The sequence below is a fragment of the Astyanax mexicanus genome, chromosome 5 (genome assembly GCF_023375975.1).
Source record: "Astyanax mexicanus isolate ESR-SI-001 chromosome 5, AstMex3_surface, whole genome shotgun sequence".
Taxonomy (NCBI): Eukaryota; Metazoa; Chordata; class Actinopteri; order Characiformes; family Acestrorhamphidae; genus Astyanax; species Astyanax mexicanus.
The window spans coordinates 41,466,773-41,489,777 of NC_064412.1; the positions used below are offsets into that span (position 1 = coordinate 41,466,773).

The following is a 23,005-nucleotide window of genomic DNA, read 5'->3' on the forward strand; positions in this document are numbered from 1 at the left end:
GCTTGTACTACATTTTTTTTCCAGTTATAAAAAAAATAAATCTAATGTGTCTTTTTTTTTATATAAACATGCTCTCTATTGTGGCTTACAAATAATATATTGCTTTATTTTTAAGCATTTGCAAATTTGGAAAAAAAACTTTTTAGAACACTGTGATTGTGAACTTGTGTCGCCCAAAAGAATTAAATTTATATTCTATAGGCTTAGTGTTGTATTAGCCAGCTAACACTTGACAGGTTGTGAGAGACGGGTTGATAGGGGGCATTGTCCCTAACAGTTTGCCTTTAACCCAGAACCATGTAAATAACTACTTATGCTGAGTATTTTTCAAACTTAAAAAATGATCTATGTATGTAACACCGAAGAAGTCACTTCATAATCTGTAAGACATGCCACTGGACCCAATAGACCCGAACAGCACCGGTTTGGTGGAAAAGTCAAGTCATGATGTCACTCCAAGCCTGAATGAGACACGATGATGGTGATGAGGCTGCCGGGGGAAGACTTGAGGGAGATACCCCTTAAAGTTAAAATCAATGACAAGCAGTCAAACCAAACGAAACTGACGTTGGCAGACCACAACAGGGAACTGTCCATTCAGAACTTTCTGCGTCTCTTTACTAAAAAAGAAGCAGCAGCTTGAGAAGAGACGAGCAGAGAAAGTTGAATTTCCAAAATGGTTGCAGAGGTTGTTGTTGTACTGTTGCCTGTTGTCATGTCCCCCCAGTGCCTGTAGTAGTGCTGTAAGAAGCCTCGGTCCGCTGACAAAACCAACACCCTCTTCCCGATGTATAACGGCTACTTTAATCGAAATATCAGACGCAGAAATGCCTGCAGCTTCCTCGCAAAATTATACCTCTAAACTAAATTAGAGGAGCCGCGTGCTGGTGGCCGGAGAGCGGAGCGGAAAACCCCGGGTATGTGTTGTAGCCGTCGACCGAAGGAAAACTGCTACATATCAAGCGAATGCTAACTGGCTAAGCTACCCTCAGAGGCGGAGCGGCCTGCTAAGCACCGGGACTCGGCGAGAGCTGGAGGCCGCATAGCTTGCGAGGCAGAGTGGGTTGTTCGCTACGCGAGTCGGGAGGCTCGAGTTCGAAGGTCTCGTAGGCCGACGGTAACTACGAATCAGTTTTCACATTTTTTTTTAAACTAGAGCAATTCCATATTAAAACAGACCTGCAGGAATTTTCTCTTACATAAAAATAATTTTACTGTGCTAATCCCAGCAAGTAGCTTTCTATAAGGTTTCGTTGGATAAAATAAATAAGTTAGCTGTTCCTGAGGCGAAAGAGAGAGAGCTAACCCAGCTAGCTATATCTGCTTCTTTCCAAACGAACAACTTAGCTAGGTTGCTACCTATGTTTTAGTTAGGGTATACAAAAACAGCTAACTAGTTAAGACTGTCCGTAATTTGTCAGTATGGTAAGTTAATGTCTAGTTAGCTACGATTAAAGCAAGCTAATAATTTTAGTTAACGTAACTAGTTGCGGTGAAGCCAGGATATGGCAGCTACACCGCTCTGGCTGTTTTCCGCCTGTATTTTCTCAGTTAAATGGTCAAAATTGTGTGGGGCAGCGCCAGCCAGCTAGCTACCAGCCGCCTCGCCGAATCCAAGCCTCATAAGTAACTGATAATGCTACCAAGTGCAAAATAGAATAGGAGGCGGGAAGGTTGTCCACCGTCCCCTTGCGTTTTGAAACTTGCTTTGCATGTCAAACGTATCGTACTCTGCCCCTTCAGTCCACTCTAACGCTTTAAGATTTAGCTGTCACTTTTCCTGCTCACAAAGCTGCCTAAACCCAGTACGATATATGACAGGAATGGATTAAAAGCATGTCTGTGTAGCCCTTTATATGTCAGCAATGTTTTACAGTTTTCTTTTTTAGATATATTTAATGTTTAGACGTCTGCTTTACGCTTTAATTCACTCTGTTAATCACTTCACTGGAATAGTGGTGATAACTTTAGTAAGATTTGCAGAATATATGTTTTTGTGGTTAGTTCTATATATAGCTATATTGAACAATGTGTACTGTTTGGAAGCTAATTACATTTCAGCACGGGTCCATCATATCAACATATTTAGCTCTTAAATATTAGTTGCATACCCAGCCTACTCATTCATACTCAGATGGGATATGTCTTTCAGGTAGATTACTGAGACTTAAACTATGTTCACAGTACCAGGCTGAAGTGACTCAAATCTGAATTTTTTCTCAATGTGGCTCAGATCTGATTTTTTCATGGCTGTGTGATCATGCCAAATAAGATTTTTTGCAAGACAGATTTGAGTAAAATCAGAATTCCTGCGTCTTTTTACTTTTACACATGTGCTATGCGCTCATCTCTCGTACCCACACATCTCTTGGTGCAGCCATAGCTGCAAAAACAGCAAAAGCAAGCCACCGGACCTTTTTTCACCTCCTTCACCTGATCATGTACTTGAGACAAGCTGTTTCCTCTCCACTCAAGCAAAAGATCCTCCACATATCAGTTGCTAACACATCCATTTCACATTTAAACTGTGAGCCGTCTATGCCGTTTTTTTTGTTGTTGGTAAAGAAGGTGACGTAATGTTTTAGGGCCAGTTTTGTTTACATTACACGATACAGGTCACTTACATTTGTGAACGTCAACCGCTAGGATAGCCAAATGGGATTTGAGCATTGTGGCTTGTAATGTGAACATAGCCTTAGTTGTTCCAAATTGGCCCTGTCATTACAGCCCACCTTGGCCCAACACTGACGTTCGAATGTGGGGCTAACTTGGAATCGCTAGATGGGTTTCAGCATGGGCTCTGGGTGGGTTTAAATCGTTCTATTGCTGGTTTTTCACAGGTAGAATACTTAAACCTGATTCTTCTGGCAGCTGATTTTTCAGATAGTTCCAGCCCTGGGATGTATGAAGGCAAACACATCCACTACTCAGAGGTGGACCACAAGCCTCTGTGTTCATATAGCCCAAAGCTCTGCAAGCAGCGTCGGCTCAACGGCTACGCCTTCTGCATTCGCCATGTTCTTGAGGACCGAACAGCCCCTTTCAGGCAGTGTGAATATGTAGCCAAGTACAACAGCCAGCGCTGCACCACCCCTATCCCCAAGACTCAGGATCGCAAGTAAGTGTGTTCTTTTTGTGTTTTGACCCAGAATGCACTTTACATCTATTTGTTTGTCCACTTGCAAATGCAGGTATGGCAGCTGCATTGGTTTTCATCCCTCTTTCTGTAGAGAGACCTTCCAACGTGCTAACTTCAAATCCCGCACAGATCTAACACACCAAATTCACTTCGAAAGACCATAACAAAATGCATAAACAATTAGTTCCATCAGGTTGTATGGATTACCCTGCTGAAAGAATGGCTTGGTCAGCTCAAGCTGGTAAGGCTAGTTTAGCTGGTTGACGAGCTTAGATGTTGTATAGATCAGTATACAGAATGTTTTCATTGGCGTCTTATGGATTAGTTGATCTACATGCATGATCAGTCTGACCAAGCTTAATTCACCAGTATGTCCAATATCATACATGACCAAGCTGGTTGACCAGCATGACTAGCATGGCCAAATTCAGCTTACAATATGCTGATCAAGAGCTGAATAACTAGTTAGCTTCCCAGTGTAGGTTATGTTTTCTTCTGGATGATCAGCTTTTCAACTCATTTGACCTAAACTAAAACATCTTAAACCACCTGAAACCAGAGTAAGGTTCGGAAACTACATTTACACTGTGTAATAAACAACTGCCTTTTTTTGACCTATAAAACCCTATTTAGACTAGCACATGTATAAAATATAAGGAATGAGTAAAAAGTCTGAGAAATGTATACAGAACAGTGACGTTTTATTTTGCTTCTAGAGAATAAAAACGCAACCCAAATTACTAGCTAAATTACAAAGAAAGTACAAACATTGTATTTTTTACAAGGTGGAATAGATATTTGTATTAATGTGTACAGACATATTTGATCTGTTCAAGTGAGATGTCCTTAATGTACTCAGTAAATATCAATAACGTCGTTAAAAAAAAAAAACTAGTGTTATTTTTTAAACAATGAGTATCACTATTCTTGACTAATTCTCAACTAATATCATGTGTATTCTTACTACTAGGTATTGCAGCAGCCACCTGCAAGTCATGGGTGTCCTCCCGAAGAAAGAGAGGAAGAAGAAACATGACACTCTTGACTCTTTGGCCATCAACATCACTGTGCCCTCCCTGGCTTTGAAGTCCCCCAACGGCCTTCACCATTTAACTCCATCCTCACCCTCCTCCCTTGCTTGTCTTATCCCCTTAGACCCCTTTGTCTACTGCAAGGGTGTGAAAGTGAGGAAAGAAGAAATTAACCTGGGGATGAAACCTCCAGCCCTCCCATCACCTAATCACAAACAGAAACATAAAGATTACAATGTGGCTCCACCTGTTTCGCTCTTGTCCCCTCCTTCCCGTGTTCCTACTCTATCCACACAGCAGCCTGAAGCACCCAAGCAGGTATCTACAGTTCCCACCTGCCCTATGACACTCACCTCAAAGCCTCCCAAAAACTCATTAGGAACATCATGTGCAACATCACCTGTTCAGACTGATGGTCAAACCTTGACAAGACCAACCAATCCCATGCCACAAATGTTTCAAAAGCCTGCCCTTGACAAAAGAACCCTACCTACAACTCCAGGCCGCCAACCAAGTAGGAATGACCTACACTGTCACCCAGTAACACCTTTAAATCCTGGACAACATCAGGTTCCCTGCTTGCTACAGCTCAAGAGACTGTTGGCTCTACGGAGGACGAAGCAGGAGGATTTGAACCCACATTTCGGTGTGTAGTCAGTGATCCAAACTTTCACTCTATATTTGATGATCATTATGTCATAACATTTATTAGCATTTCACATGAAGGTTCGCTAACAAGTTGTGTTACAGGAACAGACTGGTCTGAGGACAGTGGAGAAGAGGAAGATGGCCAGCTTGAAAGAGTTGTATCATATCAGATTCTGAGCCTTCAGGAGAAATCCACTGCAGAGAGGTATGATCTATTACGGCATGTGTCCACTTACACTTTTCTTCAAAGTGTTCGGTCTTGCCGGATTTTTCCCTTGCCCTGTGATCATGTCTGTGACATTTTTTAATTTAATTGAAGCAACAATGCAGCCTTGAATTGGGCAACCCTGCTGCAATGCCACCAACCCATCATGCTCCATGGCAAGCAGCGGCTCTCTTCTTTTAAATTAATAGGATGCGTCAATACTTAAAAGCTAGTGGACATGTATAGTTGGGTTTTAATTATATAAATGAATAGATACGTTATAGGCCAAAACAAAAGCCACTCCCTCTTAATAGATCACTTGATCGATACAAATACACTTATAATTAGGTGTCCAAAGCTGTGCCATGTTCCCTCTACACAGCATACAAAGTTTAGATCACTATATAGAGCACTATTGCAAACAGAGCAGTGGGTGGTAAGGATGATAATTTCAGCATTATCATTGCAATGTGTGCACACGCAATAGTGACATTCCAAGATGTGCAATGTCATGTAAGGCAAAATAAGCCATACATGCCATGCTTAATACAGCCTGTTCATACAAATGAAGCACTGTGGGCATTATTGGTGTTGTGTTACAGATTATTAACTTCTAGAGATATTGAAAATTCCTGTATTTTTATGTGGTAATATACTGCAGAGCAGTAAAGTATCACATTGTAAGGGTTTTTTCAATATCGTCCAGCTCTACTAGCCAGTTCAGGCATCTTTAAACTTAATCAACATGGTTGGTGTTTAACCTTCTCCTCCAAGTGTTTTGAGCTGTTTAAGTTGTATGAGGCTCAGTGGTTTTACAGTGTTTCCCCATACCTGCAGATACTCTGAATAAGTCACAAACCTTTACCCCAATTGATGCTGATGTGTAGTTTTGCATGTGTATGTCCTGTCCCATAGTGCTGGTGGTGGTGGCTCACGGAGGGAGCGACTGGCAGGTTTGTGCTCCTATCTGAGACAGAAACACCGGCTCCTGTGCCGGGAAGAGAGAAAGTTTCGGAGGGAGAAAGGGTCCAGATATGCTTTACGCAAAGTTCTGCTGCAGGCAGCCTCACAGGACTCCAACCATGCTGCTCAACTACTTCAGGAACACCATTCCACAACTTTAACCAACTCCAGGTAAACATACATATAAACTCATGCAGGCTGTTCACTGTCTGCCAAATATTTTTTATGGCCTTATGGCTCATTTAAAAAATGTTTGCCCTGTGGCCTCATTCTGTGTCTCTATTATTTTGAAAGCACATATAGCACACATTTTGACACCATTCAGACAGGGTTTGTTTTACCTGGGGAGGTAGAGTATTGTACTTTAATTACAGGACATAATAGCCAATCCGTATAACCCACACATATTAATTATTACATTTTTGTTAGAAAATTAGCAGATTGTAACATGTAGACTATAGGCTACAATACACAATGACTTCAAAAAGACACAAATCATACCTTTACTCAGGATATGAGGGATTGTTAAAATATGTGTCAATTGGCACAGAAGGTAAAAGGTGGGGGAGTCTTTATTGATGCAGGAACATGCTTTCTGTATTCGCATTGACTAAAATAACTGAGAAACTGATAAATGTAGTAATTACATTGCCCTGTCCCCTGTCCTGTAAAAACGAATCCAGTCCCAATAGGGCTATTGATATGCACTGTTTACATGGGCAGTAAAGTGCTTTTTGTTTGTTTGTTGATATTGTTTTTTCATTTTCGAGTTTTCATTTTATACAGTTTCTTGGCAGTCTTATGGGGTTATGGTTTGCCTGTCTTACCAGCATAACAGCAGTTTTCTGAGAGAGATTCTTGGTCTTCCAGATCTATTCTTGACCTCCACATGTTGCTGTGCTTAGGGTGCTTAGTGACCACATTTATGATGTTGATTGTTTCTAATTTTGGGTTTATGTTGGACAGTACTGCAGGATCATATGAAGGACGCCCAGACTCAGGACTCTGTGCAGCTCAGGTGGATGGTGAAGCCTGCACTAACCGCTCCCTGCCTTTCACCCAACACTGCTTCCAACGTATCCTCTGATAACTTTAAAAACCTGTATAATTGAATTCACTGTACCTACACTGCTGCTATTGATCTTGTAAAAGTTAGTTTCAGGGAAAAGTATACGATTTATATAATTTGCCAGTCCTGTGCAGTTTTTGAATCTGTTAAACAAGCAGAAAATATTATTATTTTAAAATGACAGTGAAACGGATTACAAGTAAGTTATCAATAATTCCATGTGTTACTTCATATTTTTTGTCTTCTGATATCCATCATATTAAATATAAAAAATAATAGAAAAAACACTGAATTAGAAGGGGTGTGTCAAAACTTTATACTAGTGCTGTGTACGATTTCATTTAAATACTTGTCTTTATATAGCAATTAATGTCATATGTCTGAACAGTAGTGTGTATTATAGGGGTATTAGTGTTTTGTGGTGTTGTACTGTGTTGTTGTGTCCTTGACGATCTGTGATCTGCAGATGTCCTGCAGAACAGGTGCCAACAGCTGTTCTCAAGCTGCACTGCACGGTTTGCAGACGGGGCACAGTGTTCTGTTCCAGTCTTTGACATCACACACCAGACACCGCTGTGTGAGGAGCATGCTAAGAAAATGGTGCGTTCTGTTTAATATCCGCTAACCAGCTACACTCAAACTGACTTCTCTATAGTACTGAAGAATGGTTTTACTGCCTTTTGGCGCCTGGAAAAAGATTGGACTTTCTTTAACATATTTAAGCATATGGACATTTAATCTTTATTTTAGCAATGTTAAGGGGTGGCAGTATTATATAAAAACAAACATATAGAAATGTCTTCAAATCATTTGTGAAACTTCATTAAGAGAAATTCACTTTTCCTGTATGTACAAATTAATACACCCCCATATTATTACCTCTTGAAAGGTCTAAAAAGACCTTACCACATCATCTGTAGATGAGAAGAACATTGTTAGAGAGGGTTTTAAATTAGTCTCTTATTTAAACCTCAGAAACTTGGTTTGATTTGATTGTTGAAGTAAGTGGATGACCATGACCAGATCCAAAGAGCACTCCGTGACCTTTAAAAGATGGTTGTAGATGCAGTTGATTCTGGGAAAGGAAAAACAAACAAGATTGGCGTGTAAGAAGGAAACTAATGTTGTCAAAAAAAAAATCAGGGAAATAATAAAGTTTGTCAGAGAACACCTATACAAAGATCAGGAACAACATGCTTTAGACCAATTAATCCAAAAATAGATTATCTGAGCACAGTAACAGAAGACACGTTTGGTGTGATCCAAACACAGCACTTGAGCATGAGAACCCATGAAGGTGTGGGATCTATCAGATCAAAGTCAGAGACTGGTAGATAAGGTTATGAGGGGAAATATCAGCTATTAGGGCATAGGGTGTCCTAACGTTTTCTTCACAAGAAATTAACATTTTTATTCATTACATTTTACAGCGTCTATTAATAAGTAATTTCTACAGTTTTGTTTGTTTAGTTATATAAGCCCCATCTCTTAATATTGTTCGAATGAAGCCCAGATGTCCATATGATTAGATATGTTCAAAAAAACTAAGAACTTAGAACTCTTTATTAGCTCCCAAAGGAATAGCAACAGCTTAAGCTTGAGTAACACATTCTTGTATAGCTTTTCAAACATTTAGGCAGCAGCAGTAGGCAATGACGTGTTGTTTTTGAGATATTTGATGTTTTTAATCTAATATGTATGCTTCACATATTTTCTCTTTGGAAGCAGGACAACTTCCTACGTGGAGATGTCAGTCGCAGAACGTATCACCACCAGCAGCAGCTGCAGCAGCGTAGGCGGCTAAAGAAGGCCAAACTTCCAGCACTAGGCAAAAAACAGAAGAAGAAAAGCAGGAAATCGGGGGTACGACGTCCTCAGAAGCCCATTCCCCCTGCACTGCCCCAGGGCAACCTGGCACTGCCCTCCATCCTGTGCCTAGAGCCTGGTGGCATCAGGTAAAGTCCTGTCTGTGTCTATGTTTGTGTATAGTGGTGCCTGTGTTCATCCTTGCTTGGCCTGTCATGATAACTGCTTTTTTTGGGATTGTATGTTTTCCAAAAAGTAATTAAAACAAACAATATTATTGTAATTGTATACTATTATTGATGCATTGGACATTGCGTGACTAAATAAAATATTGCCAGGGGGTCATGATCCCCAAGGGGGTCCTTACATAGTCCCAGGGGGTTTGTGAGTGTGGTGCTGTACTGATTATGTGACTGGAACTCTTGAAGCTTATCAGAGCGCAGTTCAATCATACAAACATTGATAAACAACTGAAGTATAAACTATAAAAAACATATTTACTGAACTGAATGTGAAAAGTACTGGACAAAATAAGAAATGAATACATCTATTAAACATTATCAAAATGTGACCTCATGAAACTCTGGTATATTACATTTGTATGTAATCAACATGCAAGGAATCACAGTGGATAATCGCAAGGACAGCAAAAAATGTTTGTGCGTTTGTGTTAGCAGGAGTCCCTTAACACCAGACCTGAGCGCCGATGAACTTCCCGATGACATCACTAGTGATATCAGTGACATTCCTCATGACCTGGAGCTGAACCAGGAGGATTTCTCAGATGTTCTTCCCCGATTTCCTGATGACCTTCAGGACTTTCTCTTTGAAGGTAAGAAGGATTGATTCTTTTTTGTATGAAAAATTAAATTAACAAAATTATCATGTTAAAATAAACAGTGATCACTTCACCTAACATGAGTCTCCAAACTTAGCCTGCTCAATCTACCCAAATATTGTATTCATCTCAACAGAAATAAAACATTACCAATCAGCCTGTCTTGATAGCTATGATTTTTTTGGACAATATGTAGTGGTGTAAGAAAATGTTTTGAAAGTGACAAAAAAAAGCGTTTCTTTTATTCAGATTTAGTAAATATTATAGGTGTTTTTATATTATGAGTTTTTTACATTTTGATTTGAACATTCACCAGATATCATCTACTATATTTCAGTCTATCATGATTTACTATTGAATTGTAACCTCTGTATTGTGATGCATATTGTATCGCCAATACAAAGCCCTACAAATTAGCTTTAACACCAACCATTCAACCATTTACAATGATGCATGTACATGCTTATAGGAAAGACCAGCGAACTGTTGCCCACCTCTGAGGAAGCTGAGGAGCTAGTGCGGGTATTACAGGCCATGAGCTCCTACCCAGAGTCCCTCGCGTGTCTAAGCAGCATGGCAGAGCTTGGGCCGGTGGAGGGTTCTGACTGTCGAGGAATGGAAGGGGGTGTCGTGGACCTTCTCAGCGCCCGCCTGTCGGCCGAGACGCTCTCCAGTTTGGAGCTAGACCCTAGCCTACTACCAGCCACTGAAAACGCCTTTTCCCCATCTGCACCTTCCCCGCATCCTCCACTTACTCCCCCTTCATCCGTAGGCCACCTGACAGACAGCATAAATGTGCAGCAGAGACAGCCCCCCACTCTCCTGGCCAAAACTGGTGACCCCAAAGAGGACCTGGGGAACCTGGTCCTCACCCGGGATGAGGACATCTCCCACGGCTCCTGGGGCGTTCTGGCCCTCCCCCTCAGCGACTCGGCCCAGTTCCACAGTCTTGTGGCTTCGGACGGCCTGCTCATGTCCACAGCACTCTCCACCCCTCCTACACCCATGCCCCCAGCCCCGTGTCAGCCCACCACACTCTCAGCCCTGCCAGAAAGCAGCCTTACCATCCCGATCACCTCCAATTCTTCCTCCTCCTCTTCCTCAGCCTTGTGCACCAGTCAGTTGAAGCACCCCTGCCCCCCTCTGTTCAACCACTGCGGGATTCCCGCCGACCTGCAGCCTCACCACAGTGCTCCAGCGCCTACTATGGACCGGACCTGAATTACACACACCCTTGTGGACAACTGTCAGTATTCAGGGAGGGTTAGTCACGGGTTCCTCTTCTATCTCCTATATATGCTCTTCACCATCTACCTTTTCCCTATTTTTATATTATTCTTTCTACTTTTCATTTCTCAGATACCCCTAAACAAACAGGCTTGTGCCAGGTGACAGCTTACAGAGGGAGCTTTCAAATCTGCATTGTTTGGTCCATACTTTTCAGTTTAATCCAAATCAATGTTATAAAACAGGTATGAAGGGTGGTTAAAAAGTTGGAATTGGGTTCGTTTGCAGTTTGTATGCACTTTTCTCAGTTTATTCCTGTATAAATTACAGGAAGCTTAGGCAGGCTGTTGTCACCCTTTAAACAATAGAAAAAGAAAAAGAAGCAGTGTTGTGCCGAAATCCGACTCCCCTTGGCGTGCAGGTGCATCCCGTTGCAGTATGGGTGCAACAGATGACACTGTTGATTCCTCTATCTACTGTAACTGTGTATTACTCATTTTTTATAAACAGAAATGAAAGAAAGCTAAGGTAAATATGTTACACTCCTTCTGCTTTGAGATGCACCTGCACTTAAAGATTTCAAGTCAGAATCGGACAGTGAGGCAGAATTCGGGACAACACGTGGAATTGCTTTTCAAACATATACCTTCCTATGAACCAATCAGGGTCAGGAATAGAGAGACTCTGCCTACATGGGTAGGTGATGATAAAAAAATATGTAGTAAAGTGCACTCAGTCACTAAACTGCAGTGTGAAACTGAACAAAATTAACCAGACTTTTAACAGTCAGAATCAGTGTTAGTGGCCATTTAAAAATTAGCATTTAAATCCAACAGATTTTGCTACAATTATTGTTATTATTTATGGTAATGGTGATAGTAGTAGTAGCATCTCTGTAAGGCTGATATTCCTGAATAATGGATAATCTTGAAAGCATTAACAGATAAATGTTCTTTTAAGATAAAGATAATGATAATGGTGGTGGTGATAATAATAATAACCATAGCACACATTTTCCAGTAATTTAAGACCCATCAAAAATAGTGAACCCATTCTCCCTGCCCTACTATTTACAGAGCTATAAAGCAGACATACATATTTTAATCTGCATTTTTTTATATTTTTATCAAATTAACCTGACTAAATTCAAAATATTTAATGGTGTAATCCATAAATTTAAATTTTAAAATGCATTTTGTGTTTTGAACTTGGGAGTTACTGAAATTTGATACTGGAAAAATACGTTCCAAAATATCAACAGTTTTTAGATAAAAACTATTCAGATCCACAAATATGTTTGAAAATGTTTAATACTTTTGAAATTTAAAACATTTTGAACTGTTTAAAACGTTTACATCAATTAGTTTTACATAAAAAATATGAATTTAAGATGGAGGTTTTACAGCTTATTCTGATATCTTACAAAACACACAAAACAATGTATGAATTACACCATCAAATATTTTTATGGTTTTATCAAAATTTTCAATAAAAATGAATATTCAGATATGTCTGTCAGCCTTTAAGCTGCATAACTATTCAAACTGCTTTAACTGAAGTGAAGAACTGGGGTCATTTTTCAGTTTCCTACATTCACATACTGGTATTCCATCATTATAATAAATATAAAATATATCGTTATATTAATAAAGTGATTTAGACTGTCACTGGTGCAGGCCTACACCCACCATTCCCCACCCTCTTCCCCAAAGCAATAAAAAATATTAAACAAAAAACCCCGTCATGACATAGTATAGTCATGTTTTATTTTCTATAGCAAACAGATATAGATGGATTTTAGACATGGAAGCGTACCGCTTGTATTCTTATATGCATATTTAATATATTTATAGAGTAGTGATGATCTGCACAACTAGTTTTATTGATGAGTTGAAAAAGTGAAAAGTGTGGTTACTGGTGGAAATGTGGTTACTCGTTTATAAAATGAATACAGAATGGTTGCATTATCTGCGATCGAGGCAGAGGGAACGAGGTGACGGTTGTCTGAGTTGTCCCCTCTCTCATCCTGTAATGATTGAAATGCTTGTTTTGGCAGGTGGTGTTTGTGCTTTAAGTAGCTGTTAAAGCAAACGGGCTCTGCTTTTGGTGTAAGTGCAATGATGAAAACTATGTAACACTTCCTACTCAGTGTAGTTTAAATCGATACACATTTACACACCCCAATGTCATGTAAAGAAAAGCTATGCTTAAAAATATTCACTGTCATAAATGTCACATACTGTATGTGTGTAATGTAACGCTGATGTCCGAGACTATGTTCACACAGCACGTGGCCCAAATCCACCCCCCTCACCAAGTCTTTTGTTTCGCTCACTAAGTGTGAACAGACTAAAATATCTGCCGATCTTTTGAATGTGATCTATATCTGACATTGGTCTGATTACTTCACGCTCCTAAACTGACGCTCATATGCACTAAAGAGCAACACATCGTGTGAAGTTTCGGTTTTATGCTTGCCAGAAATATTAAATATTTTTTTTTACTAACTGGCATTGAATTTGTATTTTATAAACCTGAATGATGTTTCCTTAATAATGAATCTAAAAATGAAGGTTTGACCCTAACTCACTGCTGATATTTTTTTTTCTCATGTGGATATGTATGTCAGTACCACGTTAAAGTGGTAAAATAAGAATCAAAAACATGAGATTTAGTGTGTTTTGTGCCAGTCAAACTGCAACACAAATAACACCTCCGTGTCCCAAATTATGTAAATGATAGAATTTGAGCCACTTTTACCTGCTGTTTGCGCTGTGTAACACATATATTCTAAAGGGCACTGCTTTACTTGAAGCTTCGGTTTCATCCTTATCAGAATCTCAAGAGCTATGAGGGAGTTTAGGCTGCAGTTGGGCTTGTCACTGAGAATTCACTTTAACCTTGTTGTCATGTTATTTGGACACAGGCAGGTTTTTAGTTTAGTTTTTTCCCCTTTGACACTGCAGCTGCAGACTACACAAATTACAAATCTGTGTTACATATGACGAAAATGTTTGATTTAAGCCACTTTTGCCTGTTGGGTGAACATAGTCAAAAGCATTCATGTTAAGTTACTTCAGACATTGCTTGTAGTACAGGAGGTGCACCAGGAATTTGGTTGGGTCAGTTTGAATGCCCTGTCCTCAAGCAGCACCACACCTCTCTCTGATTTACACATTTAGAAGAAAATGTTCAGTAAAGGCAGTTTTCAAGCCTAAAGAGAAAGGCAGTGAACAGTAAAATATTTAAATAGTATATTAATAAATGTATAGCAAAATGACAAGTAGGCCTGCTAATGTATCGGATGGCTCAATTCCTCAAACGTGCATAATGGAAAGGTATTCTGAAGCAGAGAGAGAAGCTGGCTTAGATTTCTTTTATACTTGTATTCACTGAATGTATTGGAAGATTTGTTTATTATAACCGAATCGATTTTATCAGTCCCTGCTTTGTGAAAGGTATTTCTATTGTATTGACGTCTACTTTTTTTGTTACTAAAGTGTGTGGATGTGGGTATGTGGTAAAACACATGTATGAGAAACAATCTTTTTATTATTATTATTATTATTATTTGAAATGTGTGAATTAAATCAACTATGACCATGAATGTGTGTTTGCTTTCTAATCAGGTTGTAAGGATATATTGACACAATGGTTGTGTCTGATGAAGGTACTCAGTCATGTCTGAATCAAAGTTTAGTAATCTAGCCTGTTTTATTGTGTGAAGGCTAGTGGATAACACTACTATTTATCAGTGAGCTGTCCATACCATGGCAACATCTGGACATTGTTGCCTTTGTGATTTGGTTGCAGAAACATTGTTTGTTCATTTCTTCTGTCTTCTGTGACAGCATGGCATCAAGTTAGAAATAGTATTTATAAAAAGTATTTTCCCCCTACAGATTTCTTTAGTTTTTGCTTTTTTGTTATACTGATATTTTTCTGATTACTCAAACATACTTTAATATCAGACACAGATAATCTGAGTAAATATAAAAAGCCTTTTCAATGATAATTTTATTTATTAAAAGAAAAAAAACTGTTTAAACCAATCTAGCTTTGTGTGAAAAGGTGTTTGCCCCCTAAACCTTATAACTTGGTTGGGCCACCCTTAGCTGCAACAACTGCAATCAAGCTTTACTAATAACTGGCAATGATTATTTCACATCTCTGTGGAGGCATTTTAGCTCACACTTCTTTGCAGAATTGTTTTAATTAAGCCACACTGCAGGGTTTTTGAGCATTAAATGCCTGTTTAAGATCATGCCAGTGCATCTCAAGCAGACTCAATCTTCATCAGGTTATTTCGAAGCCTTTTTTTTTTTTTAAGCCATTCAGAGGTGGACTTGTTTGTGTGCTTTGGATCATTGTCCTGCTGCAGAACCCAAGTACGCCTAAGGTTGAGGTCACCAACACAGCAGAATTCATGATCCCAGACCATCACACTACCACGACCATGTTTTATGTTCAGTGTGATGTTCTTTTTCTAAAAGTATGTGTTAGTTTTACGCCATATGTGACGGGACACACACCTTCCACATAGTTTCACTTTTGTTATGTCAGTCCAAAAGAATATTTACCCAAAGTCTTGTGGATCATCAAGATGTTTTTTTGGGAAATGTGAGATGAGCTGTTGTGTTTTTCTTTTTTGTAAGTAGTGGTCAGCCACTTCTAGGAAGGTTAACCAGTGTTCCATGTTTTTCCTTGTGTGAATAATAGCTCTTACTGTTTACTTTTGTTCAGCATTAAGGAGCACATTATAGAACAAAATCCTGTCAAAATCAGGCTGAATTTGTGCAGTCTGAGCCAGACCAAACAGAGTGGGCAAGAGAAGACAGCACTTCTGATCGTACCAGCCAGTCAGTATTACTGCAGTTCTGAGAATGACCCAACACCCACAAATAACAGCTGCTCTGTGGTTGTCTCTGTCCTGTGGGGTCCTGACCACTTGATGAACATGGTAAAAAGAAGTGTGCAGAGAAAGAGAAGAACTGAAGTTTATAATTATAGAACTACAGAGTGTCCTTAATGATCAGTGGAGCAGAAAAGATGGACAGTGAGTGTAGGAACAAGGTTATAATATTTTGACTGGATATAAATGTGTTGTATACTGAGTCAGTCCTCCAGGAGAGTTCAGGTGTACAGGCAGCAGAGGGCGCCCTCGCCCGGGCTGACGGGCTGATCAGACCCGGGGATCAGTGGCTGAAGGGGAGGAGAATCGGAGCCCGGTACCGGTACCGGCACAGCCGCAGAGAGAGAGAGGCTGGTGGTGGTGAAGATGCCCTGCAGGATCCCGGTTCTCGGGTCGGTAATGATGTAAACCTGTTCTTCCTCATCACGGCGGCGGAGGTACGCGTCCCGCTCCCCGCACGCGCTCACTGGCGCCGGCGTTACCTAGCAACGCGCTCTCGCGATGTAGCCTGGCGCGCTGGCGCTCTCTCCCAACTCCTAGCGCTCGCCGCTGTTTCTATTTCTGTGGTGCTGCGGTCGCGCGCTGCTAAAACATTTATGGACACGGCCATTTCCCTGCGCTCCAGATAGTGCTTTTGTTCACTTTCAGAGAGGAAAAGCGTGTTTTTACTCCCCCAACACCCAGCCTAACCCAGACCCAGCTTAACCCAACACCCATCCTAACCCAGACCCGGACCAACCCCGGACCCTGCCTAACCCAACACCCTGCCTAACCCAGACCCGCCCCCCAGCCTAATCCCAATATCAAGCCTAATCCCAATACCAAGCCTAAACCCAACCCCGGACCCAGTCTAGCCTAACCCCAGACCCGGACCAACCCCAGACCCAGCCTAACCCAACCCAGACTAATCTGGACCCAGCCTAACCCAAGATCTGGCCTAACCTGGACCCAGCTCTACCCAGATCCAGATTAACCCAGACCCGGACTAATCTGGACCCAGCCTAACCCAGACTCATCCTAACCCAACACCCAGCCAACCCCAGACCCATCTTAAACCAGACACACCTCACCCCTGACTCAGCCTAACCCAGACCCAACCTAAACCAAAACCCAGACTAACCCAGACCCAAACTAACACAGACCCAGCCTTACCAAACACCCAGCCTAACATGGACCCAGCCTAAACCAGACCAGCCTAACCCACACCCAGCCACGCTCAGCTTACCCAAAACCCATTTTAACCCAGACCCAGCCTAACCCACACCCAGCCAGGCTCAGCTTACCCAAAACCAAACTTAACTCAGACTCAGCCTAACCGAGACCCAGCTTAACCCGGACCAAACAAAACTCAGCTCAGCCTGACCTAGACTGCTTGATGCTGTTGCTGCCAATCGGCACCTTAGATCTCTAGTTACGAACTGTTTAATGGTGGGGAGGTGCAGCTCTACTCCCCTGATTGAACTCTGTGAAACTGATGTGATATTAACCTCTGATATGACTAAAGCTACTGTATCAGAATTATTATATCCTTCCACCTCAGAGACCAGAGAGAAAGACGGGGGAAAGAGACAGACAGCATGAGAAAGTGTAGTCTATATATAGAAACTGAAAGAATGTAAGAGTAAAAAGGGAGTGAGACAGCTCTAGAAATACTGAAAGAGAGTGAGAGGAAGACAGCTCTAGAAAAAAGTATTGACAGCTGGAGAAAGAAAGAGGCTTCAACAGAGAGACATGCATGAGAGCTTGAGTGTGTGTGTGTGAGTATGCGTGTGTCTGTTTGTGTGTGTGTGTGTGTAAACACCTGGATGAAGTGTGAGTGTCAGTAGCTGCAGATGCTGTTCGGTCACGGCGCTTGAAGAGTTAGCAGCTCTGTAAATCCACATGAGCAGTTTTACAGGATGCAGTGATGTGTACTGATTCAGAGAGGCCCGCTCGGCCCCGTGGCCCCTTCAGCATGTCTCACATTACAGATGTGGCAGGGCCGGGGCCCGCCGGCCACAGACCTAAACTGTTAAATGCAGATTTTTCACGATGCCACACAGGTTTCCTTAGATTGGAACCAAACCACATTTGGAGGTAGATTACATTTAGATTTATACAGAATTCTCTAAGTCTGAACGAAAATTGGTGTATTTTACATCACCCACAATGCAAAAAACAAGGACTTCATTAAATCCTTGTCACATTAAATCCATAAATCCATTATATCCAAATAGTGCAGGAATCCAAGAAGAACAGCAAAGGTAAGACAATGACACAATGACACCCCTCAACATTTTGTAAATAATGTATTATAACTTTTTATGGGACAACACTGAAAATATGACACTTTGATACAATGTAAAGTAGTCAGTGTACAGTTTGTATAAGAGTGTAAATTTGCTGTGCTATAAATATAACTCAACACACAGCCATTAATGCAAACTGCTGGCAAAAAGGTGAGTACATCTCTAAGTGAAAATGGTCAATTATTTTTATCCTTTGTTGCTCCCATTTGCTTCCAATATTTTTCATTCATTGGCAGCAGAGAAAACTGTATGAAATGTAGAAAAAAAGTTATTTAAAGTGAAGCTTAACATTCCTCTATGTGTGTAATAATGTGTTTATTCAGAGTAAATCTTGAAAATGTATTGTTATACAATGTATGTATGAAATTTAAACAACTGTGTTGGTGTTCTGGAAATAATTACATTTTAGGAGGCAAAGTATGCCTTGAAGCCACTGCCTTTTAATCTACAATCATATAAATACAATCTCTACCACTCTCACATGTTCATGACAAGTCTTCACAACCCTTCGCCACCCCAACTTCTCTCTTTAAATGTCATCTTTGCTTCTAGACTTCTCAGAGATCGTAATATCCTACGATAAGTAGAAGCTGCCTGAGCTCCATTTCAAAATTCTCTCCCCTTTTCTCACTCTCCACCCATTAATCACAACCTGATGGCATGTTCCGAACTACCAAAAGACATTTGTTGGTATTGACCCATAATATATCTGTATTAAACCCTTAAATACACTTTAAATTCAGAGGTGTAGATTAATACTACAGTCAGCCAAAGCATAAAGAACATATGGAATTATTTAGTAAACAAAAAAAAAGTGTTAAATAAACCATATTATGTTTTATATTTTAGATTATTCAAAGTAGCACCTCTTGCTTAGATGACTGTTTTGCACATCTGAAAGCCTGGAATGGCTTTCAGTTAACAGCTGTGCCTCATCAAGAGTTAATTACTTGAATGTCTTGCCCTCTGAGAGCATCAGTTGTAAAGTTAGAAGAGGTAGAGTTGGTATACAGTGAATGACTCTATTTGAGTAATGTTGTAGGTTCTAAGTAAAGAAAAAATACTGCAAGAAATAAAAGTATTCTTACCATTAAAACAGTTTGAAACTGACTCTCATCAGGACAGCCTCCAGCCTCCTTAACAGGACCCCAGATAATAGCCATCTAAATGCTTCACAGATTATTTTGGTGTGTTTAAGACTTTTAAGTTACTCCGTGATTCATTATGTGTTCCTACATAGGCTGGATGACTTCAGTATTCATTTACAATCTTGGATCTATTCTCTATCAATCATCTTCCTCTGTCCTTCAGGCACTGCCCACACACTCACCCTGCCCTCCAAAAACTGAATCTGGCCTCAAGCACTGAAGATACAGTGTTTACCAGGCTCTTCCCCCAAAAAGGAGTTTATAAAATCTTTAAAAACCATCATTAATTTTAATAACAGAGGTCAATAAAACTGGACAACAGAACTTGGTTATGCATAACCCAATATGTTTTTACATTTTACATACTATTTCTATCTTAAACAAAAAAAACCTTTAGGACCTAAGCAGAATACTTCCAGTCATTCCAATAAAAAAAAAAAAACTAAATTCTTCTGTAAGAGACTTTTGTGAATCTGACCCTAGATAATGGCATGTTATAATGTAAATTAATTGAGAATACATGTTGACATATTGTGTTTAAATCCTAAGCCCAACTTTATTTACACCCTCAGGCAAAAACAGAGCCAGACGCTGCATATAAAATAGGGTGTCTCCTGTTTTTCTTGGGATAGAGGGGTAGAGTGTCCTGCTTCTTGTTGGGATAGAGGGGTAGACTCCTGATTCTTGTTGGGATAGAGGGGTAGGATGTTCTGATTCTTGGGATAGAGGGGTAGGATGTTCTGATTCTTTTTGGGATAGAGGGGTAGGGTGTCCTGATTCTTGTTGGGATAGAGGGGTAGGGTGTACTGTTTCTTGTTGGGATAGAGGGGTAGAGTGTGTAGATTCTTGTTGGGATAGAGGGGTAGGGTGTACTATTTCTTGTTTGGATAGAGGGGTAGGGTGTACTGTTTCTTGTTGGGATAGAGGGGTAGGATATTCTGATTCTTGTTGGGATAGAGGGGTAGGGTGTACTGTTTCTTGTTGGGATAGAGGGGTAGGATGTTCTGATTCTTGTTGGGATAGAGGGGTAGGGTGTACTATTTCTTGTTGGGATAGAGGGGTAGGATGTTCTGATTCTTGTTGGGATAGAGGGGAAGGGTGTACTATTTCTTGTTGGGATAGAGGGGTAGGGTGTACTGTTTCTTGTTGGGATAGAGGGGTAGAGTGTGTAGATTCTTGTTGGTATAGAGGGGTAGGGTGTACTGTTTCTTGTTGGTATAGAGGGGTAGGGTGTACTGTTTCTTGTTGGGATAGAGGGGTAGGATATTCTGATTCTTGTTGGGATAGAGGGGTAGGGTGTACTGTTTCTTGTTGGGATAGAGGGGTAGGATGTTCTGATTCTTTTTGGGATAGAGGGGTAGGGTGTCCTGATTCTTGTTGGGATAGAGGGGTAGGGTGTGTTGATTCTTGTTGGGATAGAGGGGTAGAGTGTGTAGATTCTTGTTGGTATAGAGGGGTAGGGTGTACTGTTTCTTGTTGGGATAGAGGGGTAGGGTGTTCTGATTCTTGTTGGGATAGAGGGGTAGGGTGCACTATTTCTTGTTGGGATAGAGGGGTAGGGTGTACTGTTTCTTGTTGGGATAGAGGGGTAGGATGTTCTGATTCTTGTTGGGATAGAGGGGTAGGGTGTACTATTTCTTGTTGGGATAGAGGGGTAGGATGTTCTGATTCTTAACAGCACAATACTATAAAAGTACTTAATTAGGGTTATGCCCTGTATTTACAAAAAAAATGTATTTAACTGTGTATTTTTTTAAATCAGTTTCATTTACTGGTTTCTACTAGTATAAACTAGATTATAAATAGTTTTGTTTTGTACCACTGCTGATGTTAGTTTAGGCTAAAATGGCTTGCCATAGTTAACAGTGCAGCGCCTCAGCAGAGTCAGTGCTGGCTTTGTTATTGTGCCATTAGCGCATTAGCCATAGCACTGCTTTCTCAGGCTTGCTCACGCAACAGCCGTGAATATTTTCACCTCCATGAACTGTAAATATTTTCCAAATAAGTGGCAGAGCACAAGAAAGGACCTGACAACCCAATCAACTGTTGTGTCTATGAAGAAACGCGTTCATCGAGATGAGCTGCGGCCTGGCTTTTCCTCGTGTGTAACAAATGAGTCAGGCCCTAGACTGGCACCGAGAGGTTCTCGCAGAGCAGCTGTGATTTAATTTTCATCAGAAAGCTGAAATGCTTCATTAAGACCACATTAGCGGCTCGTTGACAGTGCATTAACTTTGCAAGTGTATGATTAAGTCAATAAGTATGAAATTGGGGGAATTATGCACAGAAGTGGTTGACATGGTGTCGCACGGGAGATGGAATACACGATAGCTTTGACGTCTTTTTCTGAAGAGATCGGTGGGTCAAAGCAATAATGGTCTTTTAGAAGCACTGCATTGACCTTCAAGCATTTCTTCAGTACCTGACATTTAGTGACAATTTAATTTTCTCCATCAGTCCCTGAAAGACTATAAGTCTAGCTCTCTCTTCCACTTTAGGTTTTGCTTGCTTGTTCACTCCCTCTCTCTCGCTCTATCATTAAAGTGAATACTGAGACACTAACAGAAGTGATAATAAACTGTCTAACACTACTGCACTTACTACTGTTGATGTGCAGTGCAGACATGTTGGATTCTAAATATGGGGTCTTTGAGGCAATCCCAACTGTCTGTGTAGGAAATCCGACCTGAAGAAGCATTTTAGTTATAATGTCCAACTTGCAACAAGAAAATTCCAAAAATTCCAGGTTTCAATGGGCTTTAGAGCCAGACTCATTGCTGCCCACTTCAGAGTGCTTTTTACAGAAAGTTTGGGGTCATTGTCTTGCTGGAAGGCCCATGGCCTAGGATGCAAACCCAGCTTTCTGACACTGGGCCTTACATTGAGACAGAATTCTTTTGGTAATCTTTTGTTTTTTAATCATTTCTTGAACTTAGTCAAAGTTCTCAATGCCAGAGGCAGCAAATTAAACCTAAAAGATATTGAACCTCCACCATATTTGACTGTAGGGACTGTTTTCTTTGTATGCCTCATTCTGTTTTCGGTAAACAGTAAAATGATGTGATTTACCTAAAAGCTCTATTTTGGTCTCATCTGTTCACTAGATGTTTTCTGCAGTCTGTTACTGCAGTCTAGATTTTTTATGTCCTGCCGTTGTGTTTTAATTTAATTCAAATATCGAGGAATAGTTCACGCTGCCACTGATGCACCCTGAGCATGCAGGACAGTGTACATTTCTTTGGAATGTAATAATTTTTATATATTGGGCTGCATATCCATCATCCCGGTTGCGTTGCAACCTTTCTTAAATTTTTCTCCTCTGTCCACGTCCAGGGAGATTAGCTACAGTGCCATTGCTTGTAAACTTCTTGATTATGTTGCATACTGTGGACAAAGGATGATCAGGATCTCTGGAGATGGGTTTGGAACCTTAAGATTGTTGTTATTTTTCCACAGTTTTGGTTCTCAAGTCCTGAGACAGTTCTCTTCTCCTCTTTCTGTTGTTCTCCATGCTCTGCATTGTGTCGGTGTTTTCACGCAAAGACTAAGTCTAAATCTTCTCTACTTTTGATCTGGTTTCAGGTGTAATTTGTATATTGCCCACACCTGTTACTTGTCACAGGTGAGTTTAAACGAACATCACATGCTTGAAACAAAGTTACTTTTACACAATTTTAGAGTTTTACATGCTATTAGGTTAAATTTGCCTTTTTGTCCTCTGTTGTTTTTGT

The 23,005-nt window shown here is 40.5% G+C and overlaps 1 protein-coding gene across 5 annotated transcripts; it reads left to right on the forward strand.

Moving 5' to 3' along the window:
* The first annotated feature begins 44 nt into the window (after positions 1–44).
* ino80db (INO80 complex subunit Db) lies at positions 45–14,533 on the forward strand. 5 transcript variants are annotated; one of them, XM_049479842.1, is made up of 10 exons: positions 45–1,117; positions 2,872–3,118; positions 4,110–4,816; positions 4,921–5,023; positions 5,939–6,157; positions 6,953–7,062; positions 7,522–7,655; positions 8,781–9,010; positions 9,536–9,693; positions 10,169–14,533. In XM_049479842.1, the coding sequence occupies exons 2-10, from the start codon at positions 2,901–2,903 to the stop codon at positions 10,918–10,920; spliced, it is 2,631 nt and encodes an 876-aa protein (XP_049335799.1). In that variant the 5' UTR covers positions 45–1,117; positions 2,872–2,900; the 3' UTR covers positions 10,921–14,533. The 5 variants fall into 5 exon arrangements, with proteins under 5 accessions (XP_049335799.1, XP_007230912.3, XP_049335801.1 ...); XM_007230850.4 differs by having other exon boundaries at positions 9,539–9,693; XM_049479844.1 differs by having other exon boundaries at positions 8,784–9,010.
* The last annotated feature ends 8,472 nt before the right edge of the window (positions 14,534–23,005 follow it).